At 43.4% G+C, this 19,464-nt stretch overlaps 1 protein-coding gene across 3 annotated transcripts in view; it reads left to right on the plus strand.

Annotated features, from left to right (window-relative positions):
- Positions 1 to 14,767: 14,767 nt before the first annotated feature.
- LOC110494319 (rho guanine nucleotide exchange factor 25) overlaps positions 14,768 to 19,464 on the plus strand; it is a 73,541-nt gene continuing 68,844 nt past the window's right edge. For 2 of the 3 annotated variants that reach the window (XM_036950399.1, XM_036950398.1), the window contains exon 1: positions 14,768 to 15,191. In XM_036950399.1, the coding sequence (XP_036806294.1) occupies positions 15,098 to 15,191 (94 nt within the window). In that variant the 5' untranslated portion in view covers positions 14,768 to 15,097. The remainder of the gene's footprint in view (positions 15,192 to 19,464) is intronic. The other variant, XM_036950397.1, reaches the window with a different exon arrangement.

The raw sequence follows: 19,464 nt of genomic DNA on the forward strand, positions 1-19,464 counted from the left end.
CTAATACCGCCCCAACAGACCAACAGACGACGCAATCTCAATCGCACTCCACACTTCCCTTTCTCACCTGGACAAAACAAACACCTATGTGAGAATGCTGTTCATCGACTACAGCTCAGCGTTCAACACCATAGTGCCCACGAAGCTCATCACTAAGCTAAGGACTCTGGGACTAAACACCTAAATTAAACACGTCTGCCACGCTGATCCTTAACACTGGGGTCCCTCAGGGGTGTGTACTTAGTTCCCTCCTTTATTCCCTGTTCACCTATGACTGCGTGGCCAAACACGACTCCAACACCATCATTGAGTTTGCTGACGACACAACAGTGGTAGGCCTGATCACCGACGACGATGAGACGTTGTCGGTGATCAGGGAGGAGGTCAGAGAACTGGCAGTGTGGTGCCAGGACAACAACCTCTCCCTCAATGTGAGCAAGACAAAGGAGTTGATCGTGGACTACAGGAAAAGGCAGGCCGAACAGGCCCCCATTAACATCGACGGGGCTGTAGTGGAGCGGGTCGAGAATTCCTTGGTGTCCACATCACCAACGAACTATCATGGTCCAAACATACAAAGACAGTTGTGAAAAGGGCATGACAAAACCTTTTCCCCCTCAGGAGACTGAAAAGATTTGGCATGGGCCCCCAGATCCTCAAAGGTTCTACAGCTGCACCATTGAGAGCATCCTGACCGGTTGAATCACTGCCTGGTATGGCAACTGTTCAGCATCTGACCGTATGGCGCTACAGAGGGTAGTGCGAACGGCCCAGTACATCACTGGGGCCAAGCTTCCTGCCATCCAGGATCTATATAATAGGGGGTGTCAGAGGAAAGCCCATAAAATTGTCATAGACTCCAGTCACCCAAGTTATAGACTGTTTTCTCTGCTACTGCACGACAAGTGGTACCAGAGTGCCAAGTCTAGGACCAAAAGGCTCCTCAACAGCTTCTACCCCCAAGCCATTAGACTGCTGTACAATTCATAAAAATCGCCACGCACAATTTACATTGACACCCCCCCCCCTCTCTTGTACACTGCTGCTACTTGCTGTTTGTTTGCTACCTATGCATAGTCACTTCGCCCCCACCTACATGTACAGATTACCTCAACTAGCCTGTACCCCTGCACACTGACTCAGTACCGGTGCCACCTGTATATAGCCTCGTTATTGTTATTCTTGTTGTTTTACTTTTTATTATCACTTTTTTATTTTAGCCTACTTGGTAAATAATTTCTTCTTCTTGAACGGCACTGTTGGTTAAGGGCTTGTAAGTAAGCATTTCACGGTAAAGTCTACACTTGCCACCGCATGTGCCAAATAAAGTTTGAGTTGATTTGATACATGTATCCTCACACTAGAGGTTCAGTTGAGCGTGTTTCAAGTGTTTCAGCGACCCCAGTGACCCCATATCATGCCAAACTGTTAAAGAACAAATGGAGGGTTGAGAAACCAACAGATTGATAGAGGTCCACTGAGGACATAGTGTCACCCAGGGAGACAGGTGTTTCAGAGTCCCTGGGGTTCCAAATCCTTTTATGCAAGATTAAAGACACTCTATTTGCAACAAAAAAATATCATATCAGATTTGTTTTGCATTGACTTTGATGTCCGCAGCAGAGACTGAAATGCAGTCGTGTGTCTTGAAGCATTGCCACTCAATGACAGCAAACAGTCAACAACTTCTTGTGGTCTGTTCAATTATCGTTAACTAGAGAATGTACATTTCTAGGAGGCCATATCATTATAAATAACATATCATCTACAATTAAATCTTCAAAACTGTCTCTAGTAGAAACTGTTTCTACTCGAAATCTTTAAAAACACACCCCTGAGGAATGCACTTACCTACAAAATCCAACAGGTTTCTTCACACTGCCTCTTTTGAGAAGATAATGTTCAAAACGCTCAAAAAATGTATTCTCTGTATTTTCTGTCTTAAGGTATCCAGGTGTATATATATGATACGCCACCAAACAACCGTGTGAAGTTACAGCAGCCACTTCCTCGTCCACCTCTTCCCCTGTGTCCTTACAGTGAGTGACAGGTGCATCCAGGTCTCCCACACAGGCCTGTCTACGCCGGTGCATTTCCCTTGACCATCCCACAGTTTGCCTGATGATATGAGGATCAGAGGAGGAGTCTTAACATAGACATCATGTGTCTTGAGTCAGCCACATGCTCTCTCACCTCATCCTAATTACTGAGGATTTCAGGAGGGGATTATTGACTGTGGCCATTTCCATCTCTCTGCAAACCACAAATGCATTGAGACCTATGTGTTAAAACTAACTGACTATCCCTTTTCCCATTATATTGTCCTCTCTGAGCTACTGTAACACAGTGTTAGCAAATGATGTAGTGTACTCACAAGTGTCATGTAAGGTTTTCCCCAATTGTTTATATTCAGTTAATCCGTTCCCTTATTGGACATCATTTTTGAAGGAGTCAGGTATGACTGTGGTGCCAAAGTTCCCCTCAAACCAACACACCCTTGTGTTGTCCTCCTGACCAGTGAGAGTTATTTATCTTACAGTCATACTTACCTCACCATCCCGTGGCTCCCTAGTTTGGACACTGTTCTGATGTATCATTCATAGTTTGTGAAGCTTAAAATCTGCACAAATGTGTTTACAGAGGAGTGTGTAAAGGTTGCAGTCAGAACAGACTGACCAGTCCAGTGGAGTTGAAGACAGGACTGTAAGGGAAGGTAAATATGAATATCAAAGTCTGATCAACAGCCTTTCCCATGATGCCTCAGTCATAATATTTTTTGGTCTGTTCTTTATTTTCTCTGACGTCTGGTAGATTGACTCGCTCCACCTTCTCATTCCATCCAACTACACATGGTCCTGTCTGGTCAGAGTGTACTGTGGGACAAAGCCTTGTTACCAAACACACTGCAGTTTGTTAAACCCCACCAATGGGATGGTCTTGACTGGGATAAGGCTTGACTAAAGTACTAGTATAGGGACACATGGCATGGATACAAAATGTGAAGTAGCCCGGTTTTTGTATTTTTATTTTAAAGAACCAAATACATTTTCCCCATTCACTCACAACACCTCTTTCACTCGAACAGACAGAGAGCAACAATGGTGCTTCACTAAAAGCAGTTTATGCCAGTGGAGCCAAATTGTTTTCTAGGACTAACTATCAAATTCCATAACATTTTTTACCAGTACTGACAGGGGGAGTCCAAGTTTATGTACAGAGAACCTTCAGAGGCTAGTGGCTTGTATATGATTTGTTATTCGTATTGCTTACTTTTTTGTTGTTGTTGGTATTTTCTTAAAACTGCATTGTTGGTTAAGGGCTTGTAAGTAAGCATTTCACTGTAAGGTCTACTACACCTGTTGTATTTGGGGCATGTGGCAAATATATATAATTTGATTTGATATATTACATGTGTAAAATATTTCAATTTATGGCACTCTCATCCACCGAACACTTTTCCCATGATCGTTTAATTTCCACCAGGATCTTCAGGTCTGTCGGTTTGATTTTGCAGACAAGTGGAACAGATTAGAGTTACCACAGAGTGGCGCTACTGCTGAGCTAAAAACAATACAGCACTCTGGTCCCTTTTACAGCAGTGTTTCCCAGACAGTTAGAAACAGCAGCTAATTCTCTCTCTCAGTCTAGTTGTGTACTGTAAAGCAGTGTTTCCCAAACAGTTAGAAACAGCAGCTAATTCTCTCTCTCAGTCTAGTTGTGTACTGTAAAGCGGTGTTTCCCAAACAGTTAGAAACAGCAGCTAATTCTCTCTCTCAGTCTAGTTGTGTACTGTAAAGCGGTGTTTCCCAAACAGTTAGAAACAGCAGCTAATTCTCTCTCTCAGTCTAGTTGTGTACTGTAAAGCGGTGTTTCCCAAACAGTTTGAAACAGCAGCTAATTCTCTCTCTCAGTCTAGTTGTGTACTGTAAAGCAGTGTTTCCCAAACTCGGTCCTGGTGCCCCCACTGGGTGCACATTTTGGTTTTTGCCATAGCGTCTGAATCAGCACTACACAGCTGATTCAAATAATCAAAGCTTGATGATGAGTTGGTTATTTGAATCAGCTGTGTCTGTGGTACTCAGTGACGTGTTGTGTTGGATTTGCCCCTATTGATACACCCTCCAAAGCTGAATTAATAACTTCGCCATGCTCTAAGGGATATTCAGTGTCATTTTTTTTTTTTTTTTACACATCTACCAATCTGTGCACTTCTTTGCGAGGCGTTGAAAAACCTCTGTGCTCTTTGTTGTTGAATCTGTGCTTGAAATTCACTAGTCGATTTAGGGACCTTACAGATATGTGTGGGGTATAGATATGGGGTAGTCAATCAAAAATCATGTTAACCACTATTATTGAACACGGAATGCAACTTAGTCCAACTTATTATGTGACTTGTTATGCACATTTTTACGACTGAGCGTATTTAGGCTTTCCATAACAAAGGGGTTGAATACTTATTGACTCAAGACCTTTCAGCTTTAAATGTTTTATTATTTTCTAAAATGTTCTACAAACAAAATTCCACTTTGACATTATGGGGTATTTTGTAAGGATCGGTGACACAACATCTCAATCAAATACATTTTTACTTCAAGCTTTAACACAACAAATGTGGAAAAAGTAAAGGATTGTGAATACTTTCTGAATGACTGTATGTGCAACTGGCTCGGGCAGACAAAACAGCCAAATACTCCATGTAAACATGAATCACTTCTCAATTGCGATACTGTTCTAGAAACATAAAGCCCTTTACTTTCATATCACATATAAATAATTTAACAAATGCAAAATACACACTTACTGTACACCAGTGGCAGTCGGTGTCATTTAGGATGAGGGAGGATGATTTTTATTTTTTATGAGTGTGGAATTATTTCTATTGCAGCCTATTGGATGACTCTCATTCATATTCCATTCACCCAGCTCAATGTAACATCGATAATTTGGGCTACTACGTGATACAAACATCTTCCCTGTACCCATAATGAGGTTGCTACAACCTAGCCTATGAATGAAAGTTGACAATGTGGAGAATTTTAAGGAGTCAAGGTGACAGACAGTGACACACACATTCAATATCTCCTTGCACACTCTTGCCTGCATCTAGCTGATCTAGGGAGTAATCATTAGTCCAACAGTTGCAAAAGTGAATTTCTATCCCCCCTTTCGTTCCGTTTGCTTCCGTTTAAGAAACTTTTTTCAACAGAATCGGCAGAATTTCTCATTTTTTATTTATTTCACCTTTATTTAACCAGATAATATGCCAATATGAAGGATAAAGGTCCTTCTGCTTCCAAAACCATACCTCAATTCATGGCCAAGGTTGTCAACTGTACCGCAGGAATGGAACGTAAACAAAAGAGGATATATGTTGTGGTGGCAGTTGTAGAGAAGTATTTGGGTGTTCGAGATTTACTGCAGAAGAGTTACAAGGTGTTTTGAACGATAGTGTCCCGTCCTCCCAGGCTGCTGGCCTGGTGGAGGATGCGATATGGCCAAAGTAGTGGAAGAGTGTTGAGGTTTTAATGGGATTAGGGTAAGTTGGTTGGGCAATTTTTTCACAATGTGTAATGAATTCATACTAAAGAATCATAGGCTGATACACAGCCAGTACAGTAGGTGCACCTTCTAAGTCATATTTTTTAAACATATTTTCAAATTCCTTATATTAAGCAAACCAGACAGCACAATTGTCTTGTTTTTATTTATCCAACACTCAGACATAATTTACAAATGAAGAATTTGTGTTTAGTGAGTCTAACCAGATCAGAAGTAGTAGGGATGACCAGGGATGTCCTCTTGATAAGTGTGTGATTTGGACCATTTTCTTGTCCTGCTAAGCATTCAAAATGTAACAAGTACTTTTGGGTGTCAGGTAAAATGTGTGTAGTAAGATGTACATTATTTTCTTTAGGAAATATTGAAGTAAAAGTAAAAGTTGTCAAAAATACAAATTCTGAAGTAAAGTACAGATACTCCAAAAAACTACTTAATAGTACTTTCAAGTATTTTTACTTTAAGTACTTTTCACCACTGGCCTTTGATAAAAAATGAATCCATGCTTTTGTTACTTCTAGGTTAGACTACTGCAATGCTCTACTTTCCGGCTACCCGGATAAAGCACTAAATAAACTTCAGTTTGTGCTAAATACGGCTGCGAGAATCCTGACAAGAACCAAAAAATGTGATCATATTACTCCAGTGCTAGCCTCCCTACACTGGCTTCCTGTCAAGGCAAGGGCTGATTTCAAGGTTTTACTGCTAACCTACAAAGCATTACATGGGCTTGCTCCTACCTATCTCTCTGATTTGGTCCTGCCGTACATACCTACACATACACTGCGGTCACAAGACACAGTCCTCCTAATTGTCCCTAGAATTTCTAAGCAAACAGCTGGAGGCAGGGCTTTCTCCTATAGAGCTCCATTTTTATGGAATGGTCTGCCTACCCATGTGAGAGACGCAAACTTGATCTCAACCTTTAAGTCTTTACTGAAGACTCCTCTCTTCAGTGGGTCATATGATTGAGTGTAGTCCGACCCAGGAGTGTGAAGGTGAACGGAAAGGCTCTGGAGCAACGAACCGCCCTTGCTGTCTCTGCCTGGCCGGTTCCCCTCTTTCCACTGGGATTCTCTGCCTCTAACCCTATTACAGGGGCTGAGTCACTGGCTTACTGGTGCTCTTTCATGCCGTCCCTAGGAGGGGTGCATCACTTGAGTGGGTTGAGTCACTGATGTGATCTTCCTGTCTGGGTTGGCGACCCCCTTGGGTTGTGCCCTGGCGGAGATCTTTGTGGGCTATACTCGGCCTTGTCTCAGGATGGTAAGTTGGTGGTTGAAGATATCCCTCTCGTGGTGTGGGGGCTGTGCTTTGGCAAAGTGGGTGGGGTTATATCCTTCCTGTTTGGCCCTGTCCGGGGGTATCATCAGATGGGGCCACAGTGTCTCCTGACAGTGTCTCCTGTCTCCTTGGCCACTTTATAAACTGAACAAAAATATAAACACAACATGTAAAGAGTTGGTCCCATGTTTCATGAGCTGAAATAAAAGATCCTAGAAATGTTCTATACACACAAAAAGCTTATTTCCCTCAAATGTTTTGCACAAATTTGTTTACATCCCTGTTAGTGAGCATTTTATCCTTTGGCAAGATAATACATCCACCTGACAGGAGTGGCATATCAAGAAGCTGATTAAACAGTATGATCATTACACAGGTGCACCTTATGCTGGGGACAATAAAAGGTCACTCTAAAATGAGTAGTTTTTACAAACAAGACAATACCACAAATGTTTCAAGTTTTGAGGGAGCGTGCAAATTGCATGCTGACGGCAGGAATGTCCTCCAGAGCTGTTGCCAGAAAATGTAATGTTCATTTTCGACCATAAGCCGCCTCCAACGCCGTTTTAGAGAATTTGGCAGTACGTCCTACCGGCCTAACAGTTGCAGACCACATATGTGGCATCGTTTGGGTGAGTGGTTTGTTGATGTCAACTTTGCAAACAGTGCCCCATGGTAGTGGTGAGGTTATGGTATGCTAAGGACAACAAACACAATTGCATTTTATCGATGGTAATTTGAATGCACAGAGATACCTTGATGAGATCCTGAGGCCCATTGTTGTGCCATTTATCCTCCACTATCACCTCGTTTCAGTATGATTAAGCACGGCCCCATGTCGCAAGGATCTGTACACAATTGCTGGAAGCTGAAAATGTCCCCAGTTCTTTCATGGCCTGCATACTTCCATGGCCATGTCACCCATTGTGCATGTTTGGGATGCTCTGGATCAACGTGTACGACAGTGTGTTCCAGTTCCCGCCTATATCCAGCAACTTCGCACAGCCATTGAAGAGGAGTGGGACAACATTCCACATTCCACAATCAACAGCCTGATCAACTCTATGCGAAGGAGATGTGTCGCGCTGCATGAGGCAAATGGTGGTCTCATCAGATACTGACTGGATTTCTGATCCACACCCTACTTTTTTAAAGGTATCTGTGACCAACAGATACTGAATATCTGTATTTCCAGTCATGTGAAATCTATAGATTAGGGCCTAATTCATTTATAATTGACTGATTTCCTTATAAATCAAATCAAACTTTATTTGCCACATGCGCTGAATACAACAAGTGTAGACTTTACCGTGAAATGCTTACTTACAAGCCCTTAACCAACAGTGCCGTTCAAGAAGAAGAAAATATTTATCAAGTAGACTAAAATAAAAAGTAATAATGAAAAGTAACACAATAAGAATAACAATAACGAGGCTATATACAGGGGGCACCGGTACTGAGTCAGTGTGCAGGGGTACAGGCTAGTTGAGGTAATCTGTACATGTAGGTAGGGGCGAAGTGACTATGCATAGGTAACAAAGAAACAGCGAGTAGCAGCAGTGTACAAGGGAGGGTCAATGTAAATTGTCCGGTGGTGATTTTTATGAATTGTTCAGCAGTCTAATGGATTGGGGGTAGAAGCTGTTGAGGTGCCTTTTGGTCCTAGACTTGGCGCTCCGGTACCACTTGCATTGCGGTAGCAGAGAAAACAGTCTATGGCTTGGGTGCCTGGAGCATCTGACAATTGTATGGGCATTCCTCTGACACCGCCTATTATATAGGTCCTAGATGGCAGGTAGCTTGGCCCCAGTGATGTACTGGGCCGTTCGCACCACCCTCTGTAGCGCCTTACGGTCAGATGCTGAACAGTTGCCATACCAGGCAGTGATTCAACCGGTCAGGATGCTCTCGATGGTGCAGCTGTAGAATCTTTTGAGGATCTGGGGTCCCATGCCAAATCTTTTCAGTCTTCTGAGGGGGAAAAGGTTTTGTTGTGCCCTCTTCACGACTGTCTTGGTATGTTTGGACCATGATAGTTTGTTGGTGATGTGGACACCAAGGAACTCTCGACCCGCTCCACTACAGCCCTGTCGATGTTAATGGGGGCCTGTTCGGCCCGCCTTTTCCTGTAGTCCACGATCAGCTCCTTTGTCTTGCTCACGTTGATGGAGAGGTTGTTGTCCTGGCACCACACTACCAGTTCTCTGACCTCCTCCCTATAGTCCGTCTCATCGTTGTCGGTGATCAGGCCTACCACTGTTGTACCGTTAGCAAACTTAATGATGGCGTTGGAGTCGTGTTTGGCCACACAATCGTGGGTGAACAGGGAATACAGGAGGGGACTAAGTACACACCCCTGTGGGGCCCCAGTGTTAAGGATCAGTGTGGCAGATGTGTTGTTGCCTACTCTTACCACCTGGGGGCGGCCCGTCAGGAAGTCCAGGATCCAGTTGCAGATGGAGGTGTTTAGTCCCAGAGTCCGTAGCTTAGTGATGAGCTTCATGTGCACTATGGTGTTGAACGCTGCGCTGTAGTCGATGAACAACATTCTCACACAGGTGTTCCTTTTGTCCAGGTGAGAAAGGGTAGTGTGGAGTGCGATTGAGATTGCGTCATTTGTGGATCTGTTTGGGCGGTATGCAAATTGGAGTGGATCTAGGGTGTCTGGGAGGATGCTGTTGATGTGAGCCATGACCAGCCTTTCAAAGCACTTCATGGCTACCAATGTGAGTGCCAGGGGGCGGTAGTCATTTAGGCAGGTTACCTTCGCTTTCTTGGGCACAGGGACTAGGATGGTCTGCTATATGAACTGTAACTCAGTAAAATCTTTTAAATTGTTGCATGCTGCGTTCATATTTCTGTTCAGTATAAATCATTTTCATACTCATCAAACCATTCAGTGACAACCCGTACCCTGTGGATGGGGTCATTGTCATCCTATGGTAGCCAAAATAATGGCCCACCCTTTTTATACATGAACCTAAGCATGTTGGGCCCATTGTTTAATTAACTCAGGAACCACACCTGTGTGGAAGCACTTGCTTTCAAAGTGTTTCCATTATTTTGGCAGGTAGTTGTATCTTCTTCCATGGACGCTTCAGTACGGTAGCATTACTGTAGGCTTAAGAGCCATATCATAGCACTGCAAGGCAATAGGTAAACATCTATGCAGAATTACTGTTCAAAGTAGAATATAGAGCGCTACATGAAACTTTGGAGGACTGGATGGCTCCATATACTTAACATAAGATCCAGCCCCTGGCTGACATGCCCTCTGAGATAAGCAGGTTAACATTACATAGTTCCAGACAACATTGTGCTGCTGCCCTGACAGTGTATTTTCACAAAGGCATTCCACAGATGAGATGAGACCACTTATTCCAGGGCTGAGATATAAACTGGCTTGAGGCTTAAACGTTTCTAAAAGATTCCTTGGTTAAATGTAATCTTTCCAGGCACAATTAACATAAATCACCAAATCCAGCTTGAGTCTGATTTAATTTTGTCTAATTTAATTTTGTTGTGTGCATTATCCAGTCTGTTGGCTTAATGCATTCAGTAGGCTTGACTCTGTCCTGAATCTCTCTTGGATTGAAGACTTCTGAGACCAATGAGGACTGACTACTGCCGGGTGAGGAGAAGTGGAGAGCAGAGAGGGGATTCAGATGGACACAGAGACCTAGTGAGATAGGGAGATCCTGAGACTTGGAGGCCGGGTCGATGTAAGGAAGTGGGGATTGAGGATGGCAAGGGGTGTGCTGTCAAATCTAGTAGCCCTCTATCAAGGGTCAGTTTGACCTGTCAATCAGAATCAAATCAACCATCAACTCTAGTGGGTCACACAAAAGTATTTCAGGTGGACTGCATGGATCCAAATGGATTATATGGTGCAGTGATTTGCTTCACCACTAAGTGGCAGCATCAGACCCAGTCTCTGTGCCATCTGTTGAGTCCCTCGGCTCCTTGCTGCAGACAGGGCAGGTAAGCACATAGAAGGGTGCCTGCCTGTCGGCAGCTGGAGGGCTCCAGGCCAGAGGTCCCTCTGTGGAAAGGGTTATACCTGAACCAAAAGGGTTATACCTGAACCAAAAGGGTTATACCTGGAACCAAAAAGGTTATACCTGGAACCAAAAGGGTTATACCTGAACCAAAAGGGTTATACCTGAACCAAAAAGGTTATACCTGGAACCAAAAGGGTTATACCTGAACCAAAAGGGTTATACCTGAACCAAAAAGGTTATACCTGGAACCAAAAGGGTTATACCTAAACAAAAAGGGTTATACCTGAACCAAAAAGGTTATACCTGGAACCAAAAAGGTTATACCTGAACCAAAAGGGTTATACCTGAACCAAAAGGGTTATACCTGAACCAAAAGGGTTATACCTGAACCAAAAAGGTTATACCTGGAACCAAAAGGGTTATACCTGAACCAAAAGGGTTATACCTGAACCAAAAGGGTTATACCTGAACCAAAAAGGTTATACCTGGAACCAAAAGGGTTATACCTGAACCAAAAAGGTTATACCTGGAACCAAAAGGGTTATACCTGAACCAAAAGGGTTATACCTGAACCAAAAAGGTTATACCTGGAACCAAAAGGGTTATACCTGAACCAAAAAGGTTATACCTGGAACCAAAAGGGTTATACCTGAACCAAAAGGGTTATACCTGAACCAAAAAGGTTATACCTGGAACCAAAAGGGTTATACCTGAACAAAAAGGGTTATACCTGAACAAAAAGGGTTATACCTGAACCAAAAGGGTTATACCTGAACCAAAAAGGTTATACCTGGAACCAAAAAGGTTATACCTGGAACCAAAAGGGTTATACCTGAACCAAAAGGGTTATACCTGAACCAAAAAGGTTATACCTGGAACCAAAAGGGTTATACCTGAACCAAAAAGGTTATACCTGGAACCAAAAGGGTTATACCTGAACAAAAAGGGTTATACCTGAACCAAAAGGGTTATACCTGAAGCAAAAGGGTTATACCTGAACCAAATGGAGTCCTTCAAAGGGTTCTCTTATGGGGACAGCCAAATAATAATTGTTGGTTCTAAAAAGCACCTTTTTCTCTAAGAGTGTAGGGAGAGAAATCAAGACACTTTTCCTTTGCCAGGAGTCGAATGTGGTTTCAGGAGAGTGCAGGAAATAAGAAGTGCGACAGGGGCTGGGGTTGGGTCAGGGGGCAGATGTTTATACAGTTTCGAATGGGAAGGAAAGGCTAATATGGCAGTGTTTGGATTTCAGAAGCATGGTTATTGGAAAAAGGTCAAAGCTTTTCAGGTCACTTGGTTTGTCATTTAGGCAGGGCTTTTAAAGGGGCTTTGGTAGATTGCCATGGGACCAAGCACATTGCGATATTTTTATAGCCTTAATCTCCTGGGGGGGGGATTGTGATTGTCCACCCATGAACGAGACAGTCAAAAGAGAGAGTAAGTGAGATAGAAAGAGAATGGATATATACTGAGCAAAAATATAAAAGCAAAATGTAATGTGTTGGTCCCATTTGGGTTGGCAGGTAGCCTAGTGGTTAGAGCATTGGACTAGTAACTGAAAAGTTGCAAGATCAAATCCCTGAGCTGACAAGGTGAAAATATGTTCTTCTCCTCCTGAACAAGGCAGTTAACCCACTGTTCCTAGGCTGTCATTGAAAATAAGAATTTGTTCTAAACTGACTTGCCTAGCTAAATAAAGGTAAAATAAAAATGTTTCATGAGCTGAAATAAAAGATCCCAAAAATGTCCCACATGTACAAAAATATTATTTCCCTCACATTTTTTGCACAAATTTGTTAACATTCCTGCTAGGGAGCATTTCTCCTTTGCCAAGATAATCCATCCACCTGACAGGTGTGGCATATCAAGAAGCTGATTAAACAGGTGCACCTTGTGCTGGGGAAAATAACAGGCCACTCTAAAATGTGCAGTTTTGTCACACAACACAATACCACAGATGTCTCATGTTTTGAGGGAGCCTGCAATTGGCATGCTGGCTGCATGAATGTCCACCAGAGCTGTTGCCAGAGAAGTTGTTGCCTCACAGCTGCAGACCACATGTAACCATACCAGCCCAGGACCTCCACATCCGGCTTCTTCACCTGCGGGATCGTCTGAGACCAGCCACCCAGACAGCTGATGAAACTGTGGGTTTGCACAACCAATGAATTTCTGCACAAATTGTCAAAAACCATCTCAGTGAAGCTCCTCTGCGTGCTCATCGTCCTCACCAGGGTCTTGAACTGACACATATAATTGCTCTGTAAATACAAAACATGTATCTAAAAGGCATGATAGAATAGTGGAAAATGAGTGAGAGAACTATATACAAAATGGACTGAAAAGAAATGAGAGTAGAAAATGGATTGCAGGAGATGAGAGAGAGATGTGAAAGAGATGAGAGAGAGATGTGAAAGAGATGAGAGAGAGATGTGAAAGAGATGAGAGAGAGTGATGTGAGTGGTACAGTGTGAGTGAATGGGCTGGTTGGTATGCAGTGCAGTCAGTTATGGTGGTTGGTGGTAATCAGGCTGAGCATCCCAAATGGCACCCTATTCCATCCGTATAGAACATTTCATTTGACCAGTGCTCTATGGGCCCTGGTTAAACGTAGTGTTCTATAAAGGGAGTAGGGTGCATTTGGGACACGCCTGAGCATTGGCAAGGTTGGCACAGGCTGGGTAATCAGCATTATTTCTGCTCCACTTTAATGTAACCGTGTCACCCCATACATTGCTCTCTTCTGTCCTCTCTCTTTCACTTTTTCCCTCCCTATCTTCTCTTATTTTATCTGTTTAACTGTTTCATGGGTTCTATGTTGAGGACTTCTTTGAGGCCTGACTTGGTCTGATACTATGTTGCTGTTGTCTGATTTTGTCAGTACCATGTTTCCCTCTTGTCATTGTCCTTTCTTAGGATCTCAGAAAAAAAGCGCAAAAAAAATGTCACTGAAAGCCCAAGTCGTTCCCATCCTTTTTTAGTTGCCCTCCCACTCAAGTCAAGTATGTGTTAGTGTGTCTGTGAGTGTGTGAACTATGTGGTTATCTTTGTTTGTGTGTATTAGGGTTTGTGCATGCCTGTGTTAAACTTGTGTGTGTGTGTGTGCACCTATGTGTGTGTGCTGCTGAATGCTGTTGATATGCGCACGTGTTTACATTCAAGCGTCTGTAAATAAATGAGCCTCCTCAAAGATGTCGCCCTGGACTAGACATTTTATATACACCCAGTTATAAATATTGAACTGTATCATTCCTTATACTCTAATCAAACATTTAGGCAAAGATATATGCACTTACATGGAGACCTTAACAACACTACCAGGAATAAAGGAGAACAGAAAGTATACAGTAAACAGGCATACCATGAGGCCAATTAACAATGAGTATTATAAACAACAGATACTTTCCTCAAATGGAGGACATAGGAAGAGAAAGAGTGAGGCAGGGCTGCCAAGGTAATGTCTGGGTGAGAGAAGCAGACCCTGGGTAAATGAGAATGAAACCTGTATGGTGTGGTGAGGGAGAATGGGAAGGATAAAAAAGAGAGGAAAAAACAAGGGGAGGAGGGAACTACATGCTGGAATAGCCAGCGAGCAGAGCTGTAGACTCCACCTTCCTTTCCTCTCTCCATCCCATCTCCTCTTCCTGCCTCCCTCTCTCCTTATATTTCTCTCTCTCTCTCTCTCTCTCTCTCTCTCTCTCTCTCTCTCTCTCTCTCTCTCTCTCTCTCTCTCTCTCTCTCTCTCTCTCTCTCTCTCTCTCTCTCTCTCTCTCTCTCTCTCTCTCTCTCTCTCTCTCTCTCTCTCTCTCTCTCTCTCTCTCTCTCTCTCTCTCTCTCTCTCTCTCTCTCTCTCTCTCTCTCTCTCTCTCTCTCTCTCTCTCTCTCTCTCTCTCTCTCTCTCTCTCTCTCTCTCTCTCTCTCTCTCTCTCTCTCTCTCTCTCTCTCTCTCACATACAGAATGTTAGCCCACTATCTAACCACAGAGAGAGCTCAGTGAGTCGTGGAAAGCATATTGTTTCTCCACGTCTCTCTCCCTCCCTCTTTCACTTTTCCACATCTCGTCTTTGGATATCCTCCTCCTGCTTTGTGACTTAACAGAGAGTGGAACAAGCTTTCTTTCCTATTGTTTGATTTTTTTTATACTGATCTCTTCTGGGGATTACCACAGGAATGCGTTTGTGTATTTGTGGGTGAGTGTGTGTGTCCTGTGCCATGCCCGTCCCTGGACTTTTCGGGACAAGCGGTAGTGAATCAGCATGAAGGGGGGTCACCATCAGCGGGGGTGCGGATGTCAACACCTGTTCCGAAAAGTGCTGGCCATGTGTGGCTGCTGCTATGCCCGTGTCCGAGGTTGGTACATCTCTACATTATGTCCATCATTTTAACCTAGCTACTTCTCTTCACTTTCCTGGTCTCAGATGAGATGGGAGTTTAGTTTGCTTTCCCAGTTATACGTCAGGTGGTCTGTGCAGTCGTGAAGTCTGTGTTTTTCCCTCCGAGATGGATGGCAAGAGATAAAAGTGATAAAAGTGAGATCAGATGATGCAAGAGAATCAGCAGAGCTCAATCGTTTGTTGGTTGATATTCAATCTGTTTTCAGGCCAGGTAACACTAGTAAAGGGGCACCATTAAGTGTAGCTTACTCTTCTCCACTGTCCCATGCTGTTGTTCTGTGATCAGATATTGAGACAGAGATGGTGTGTGTCACTTTTACTGATGCACTGCTACTGATTTGGGACCTCTTACAGCCTCAACTTTACTCACCAACTCTGAGCGTAACCTTCCCCCTGAACCCAATGGAATCTGAATACCGCTCTTCTTATGACTCCATCTCTGAGCGTAACCTTCCCCCTGAACCCAATGGAATCTGAATACCGCTCTTCTTATGACTCCATCTTTCTCCTACACTTTCATTCTCTTTTTGTATCAGTCTGTCTGTCCTTCTTACTCTTGTCTCCTCATTCCTTTGTACTCTTCTCTCCTGCTCTCTCTACGGGCAGAGACAGTAGAGGAGAATTGATAGTGATGTTTTGCTCTTTGCTCAGACTCCAACTCCTCCAAAGGAAATTAAATTAAACACATTTGGGTCCTGGATGTGTTTGCTCTACTCTGGTGTTTGCAGGAGACACAGTGCTAGTCGTATGCTGTGAGCTGTGCAGTGTGTGAAAATATATCATTTTAGACATAGTGTTAGAGAGAATATCAGTTAGGTTATATATAAAGTTAGCTATTGGGTTTAAGTTTCTTGGTGTCCACATCACCCACAAACCATCATGGTCCAAACACACCAAGACAGTCGTGAAGAGGTTACGACAACGCCTATTTCCCCTCAGGAGAATTTGGCATGGGTCCCCAGATCCTCAAAAAGTTCTACAGCTGCACCATCTGGTTGCATCACCGCCTGGTATGGCAACTGCTCTGCATCCGACCGCAAGGCGCTACAGAGGGTAGTGCGTACGGCCCAGTACATTACTGGGGCCAGCTTCCTGCCATCCAGGACCTCTATACCAGGCGGTGTCAGAGGAAGGCCCTAAAAATTGTCAAAGACTCCAGCCACCCTAGTCATAGACTGTTCTTTCTGCTACCGCACGGCAAGCGGTACCGGAGAGCCAAGTCTAGGTCTAAAAGGCTCGTTAACAGCTTCTACCCCCCAAGCCATAAGACTGCTGAATAGTTAACCAAATGTCTACCCAGACTATTTGCATTGACACCCCCCCCCCCCCACCTTTTTTGTAGGGTTTACATATACACTGTGGGCTCTATTTTAACAAACCTAACTATCTATCTAGCGATAGAGCTATAGGATCCGAGGGTGTGTCAGAAATATTTTTGTTATTTTCACAGTGGGGATGATTGGTGTGGTGGTGTGAAAGGTCTGGGTTTTGATTAATAAACAAGTTTTAAGTAGAGAACGACCAATAATCGGCCGAGATAATATCCCGGGCCGATTTTGGCCACTTCGAGTCTATCAGCAATTCTCTATAGATTTTGCCTATAGTCCATCTACACAGCAAGGCTGCTGTTGTGCCAGCCGCCACTCATCGCCTGAGTCACAAACACTGCAGAATGCAGAGGAATATCTAGCTGGGAGAATAAGCAGCAGCAAGCGATCTCATTCTCCAACAGAAAAGTGCAGTATTCAGAAATTGATCTCCTTTTACAAATATTAGTTTAGTTAATTCACTAATAGTGAGGCTTGTGTACGTGCCCGGACATGCATGCAATAAGCAAACTAGCTAAGCAGATAGCTTGTTAGGAAAGAGTAGGATAACTAATCCTTTCATCTGTGGCGTTAGCTACAGTATCTAGCTACTATGCTAGCTAGCTGGCTAGATAAACCTATACAATCGTAGCAGTAGGATCAAGTTACAATCTGCCTATTTTTTGACAGATAGCTGAACTAGCCAATTGAGTTGTTTCAAATGTTTTCCTGGCAGCTGAGATGTTTAGAGATGCTTCCTGGTAGCTGAGTTGTTTATAGATGCTATGTGCATTAGTTCATTATAGCCTACAGTAGTTTGTTAAATAGCCTACAGAAACTAAATCTAGGCCTATTCCATATATTTTTTAATATGTTAAATATGTTTACTGTCCACGTTTTTCTAAGTAATTTCATGGTTTCAATATGGAAATATATGATTAAACATATCATTCACATTGATATAGGCCTACTGTAAAAATGCATTATGTCTGAGCTATGGACTTGCCAAACGTTGTCAATAAGCAAGATGGTGAACAATTCTAATCAAATTCTTATGAAACGAAACAACAACTTGTTTTAAATAGGCTATGTTTAAATACAGTTACAGGCAACATAATTCCTCCCGTGGTCCTATAATATTAAGACAAGGTATATGGAGGGTTTAAGCCACATCCAAACTTTTCACAGGAGCTGGAAAAAGATCCAATATAAAGAGAAAGGGGGAATGTTCACTCACTGCTCCCAAATGTATATCGCTATAGCCTACCATTGCCGTTGATATGGCTAGCAGTGAGTTTGCCACGTGAAAAGTAAACAAACTAAAGTCAAATGGCCTACAAGTGGATTCTGCACCGTTGACGAATTCCCGCGATTTGACAGTTAGGTCCAACAGAGGAAAGTGAAAAATGCATTTTTTAAACAAAATTATAAATAAAAACAATAACCAGTCTTTTTAGTAAATAACTAGATGTTTCTAAACAGACTACCTAAAGTCACTGACACCTTTCCAACCGTGGTGCAAGGGATGGAAAATGTAAAATTTGACACTAGCGCTGCCTTAAAGCCAGTCGAAAATAGAGCCCTGTGACTCTGATCAGGGATGGAGCGTTTACATAGATGCTGTGACTCTGATCAGGGATGGAGCGTTTACATAGATGCTGTGACTCTGATCAGGGATGGCGCGTTTACATAGATGCTGTGACTCTGATCAGGGATGGAGCGTTTACATAGATGCTGTGACTCTGCTCAGTGATGGAGCGTTTACATAGATGCTGTGACTCTGATCAGGGATGGAGCGTTTACATAGATGCTGTGACTCTGCTCAGTGATGGAGCGTTTACATAGATGCTGTGACTCTGCTCAGGGATGGAGCATTTACATAGATGCTGTGACTCTGATCAGGGATGGAGCGTTTACATAGATGCTGTGACTCTGCTCAGTGATGGAGCGTTTACATAGATGCTGTGACTCGGCTCAGTGATGGAGCGTTTACATAGATGCTGTGACTCTGCTCAGTGATGGAGCGTTTACATAGATGCTGTGACTCTGCTCAGGGATGGAGCGTTTACATAGATGCTGTGACTCTGATCAGGGATGGAGCGTTTACATAGATGCTGTGACTCTGATCAGGGATGGAGCGTTTACATAGATGCTGTGACTCTGATCAGGGATGGAGCGTTTACATAGATGCTGTGACTCTGATCAGGGATGGAGCGTTTACATAGATGCTGTGACTCTGATCAGGGATGGAACGTTTACATAGATGCTGTGACTCTGCTCAGTGATGGAGCGTTTACATAGATGCTGTGACTCTGCTCAGTGATGGAGCGTTTACATAGATGCTGTGACTCTGCTCAGTGATGGAGTGTTTACATAGATGCTGTGACTCTGCTCAGGGATGGAGCGTTTACATAGATGCTGTGACTCTGCTCAGTGATGGAGCGTTTACATAGATGCTGTGACTCTGCTCAGTGATGGAGTGTTTACATAGATGCTGTGACTCTGCTCAGGGATGGAGCGTTTACGTAAATACTGTGACTCTGCTCAGTGATGGAGCGTTTACATAGATGCTGTGACTCTGCTCAGTGATGGAGCGTTTACATAGATGCTGTGACTCTGCTCAGTGATGGAGCGTTTACGTAGATGCTGTGACTCTGCTCAGTGATGGAGCGTTTACATAGATGCTGTGACTCTGCTCAGTGATGGAGCGTTTACATAGATGCTGTGACTCTGCTCAGTGATGGAGGGTCTAAACAGACAAACACAGAGTCAGCGATATGCTCGCATCTGGAACTCTGCAGTGTCTCGGAATGTGCTGCTCTCGGATCATTGGATCATGGAAACGCTTGAGTCACAGAGTCACTCTGCCTACATTCCTTCACCCCAAAAAACGTAACCCCCCCCACACACACACACATACAC

The sequence above is a fragment of the Oncorhynchus mykiss genome, chromosome 17, assembly GCF_013265735.2.
Source record: "Oncorhynchus mykiss isolate Arlee chromosome 17, USDA_OmykA_1.1, whole genome shotgun sequence".
NCBI lineage: Eukaryota > Metazoa > Chordata > Actinopteri > Salmoniformes > Salmonidae > Oncorhynchus > Oncorhynchus mykiss.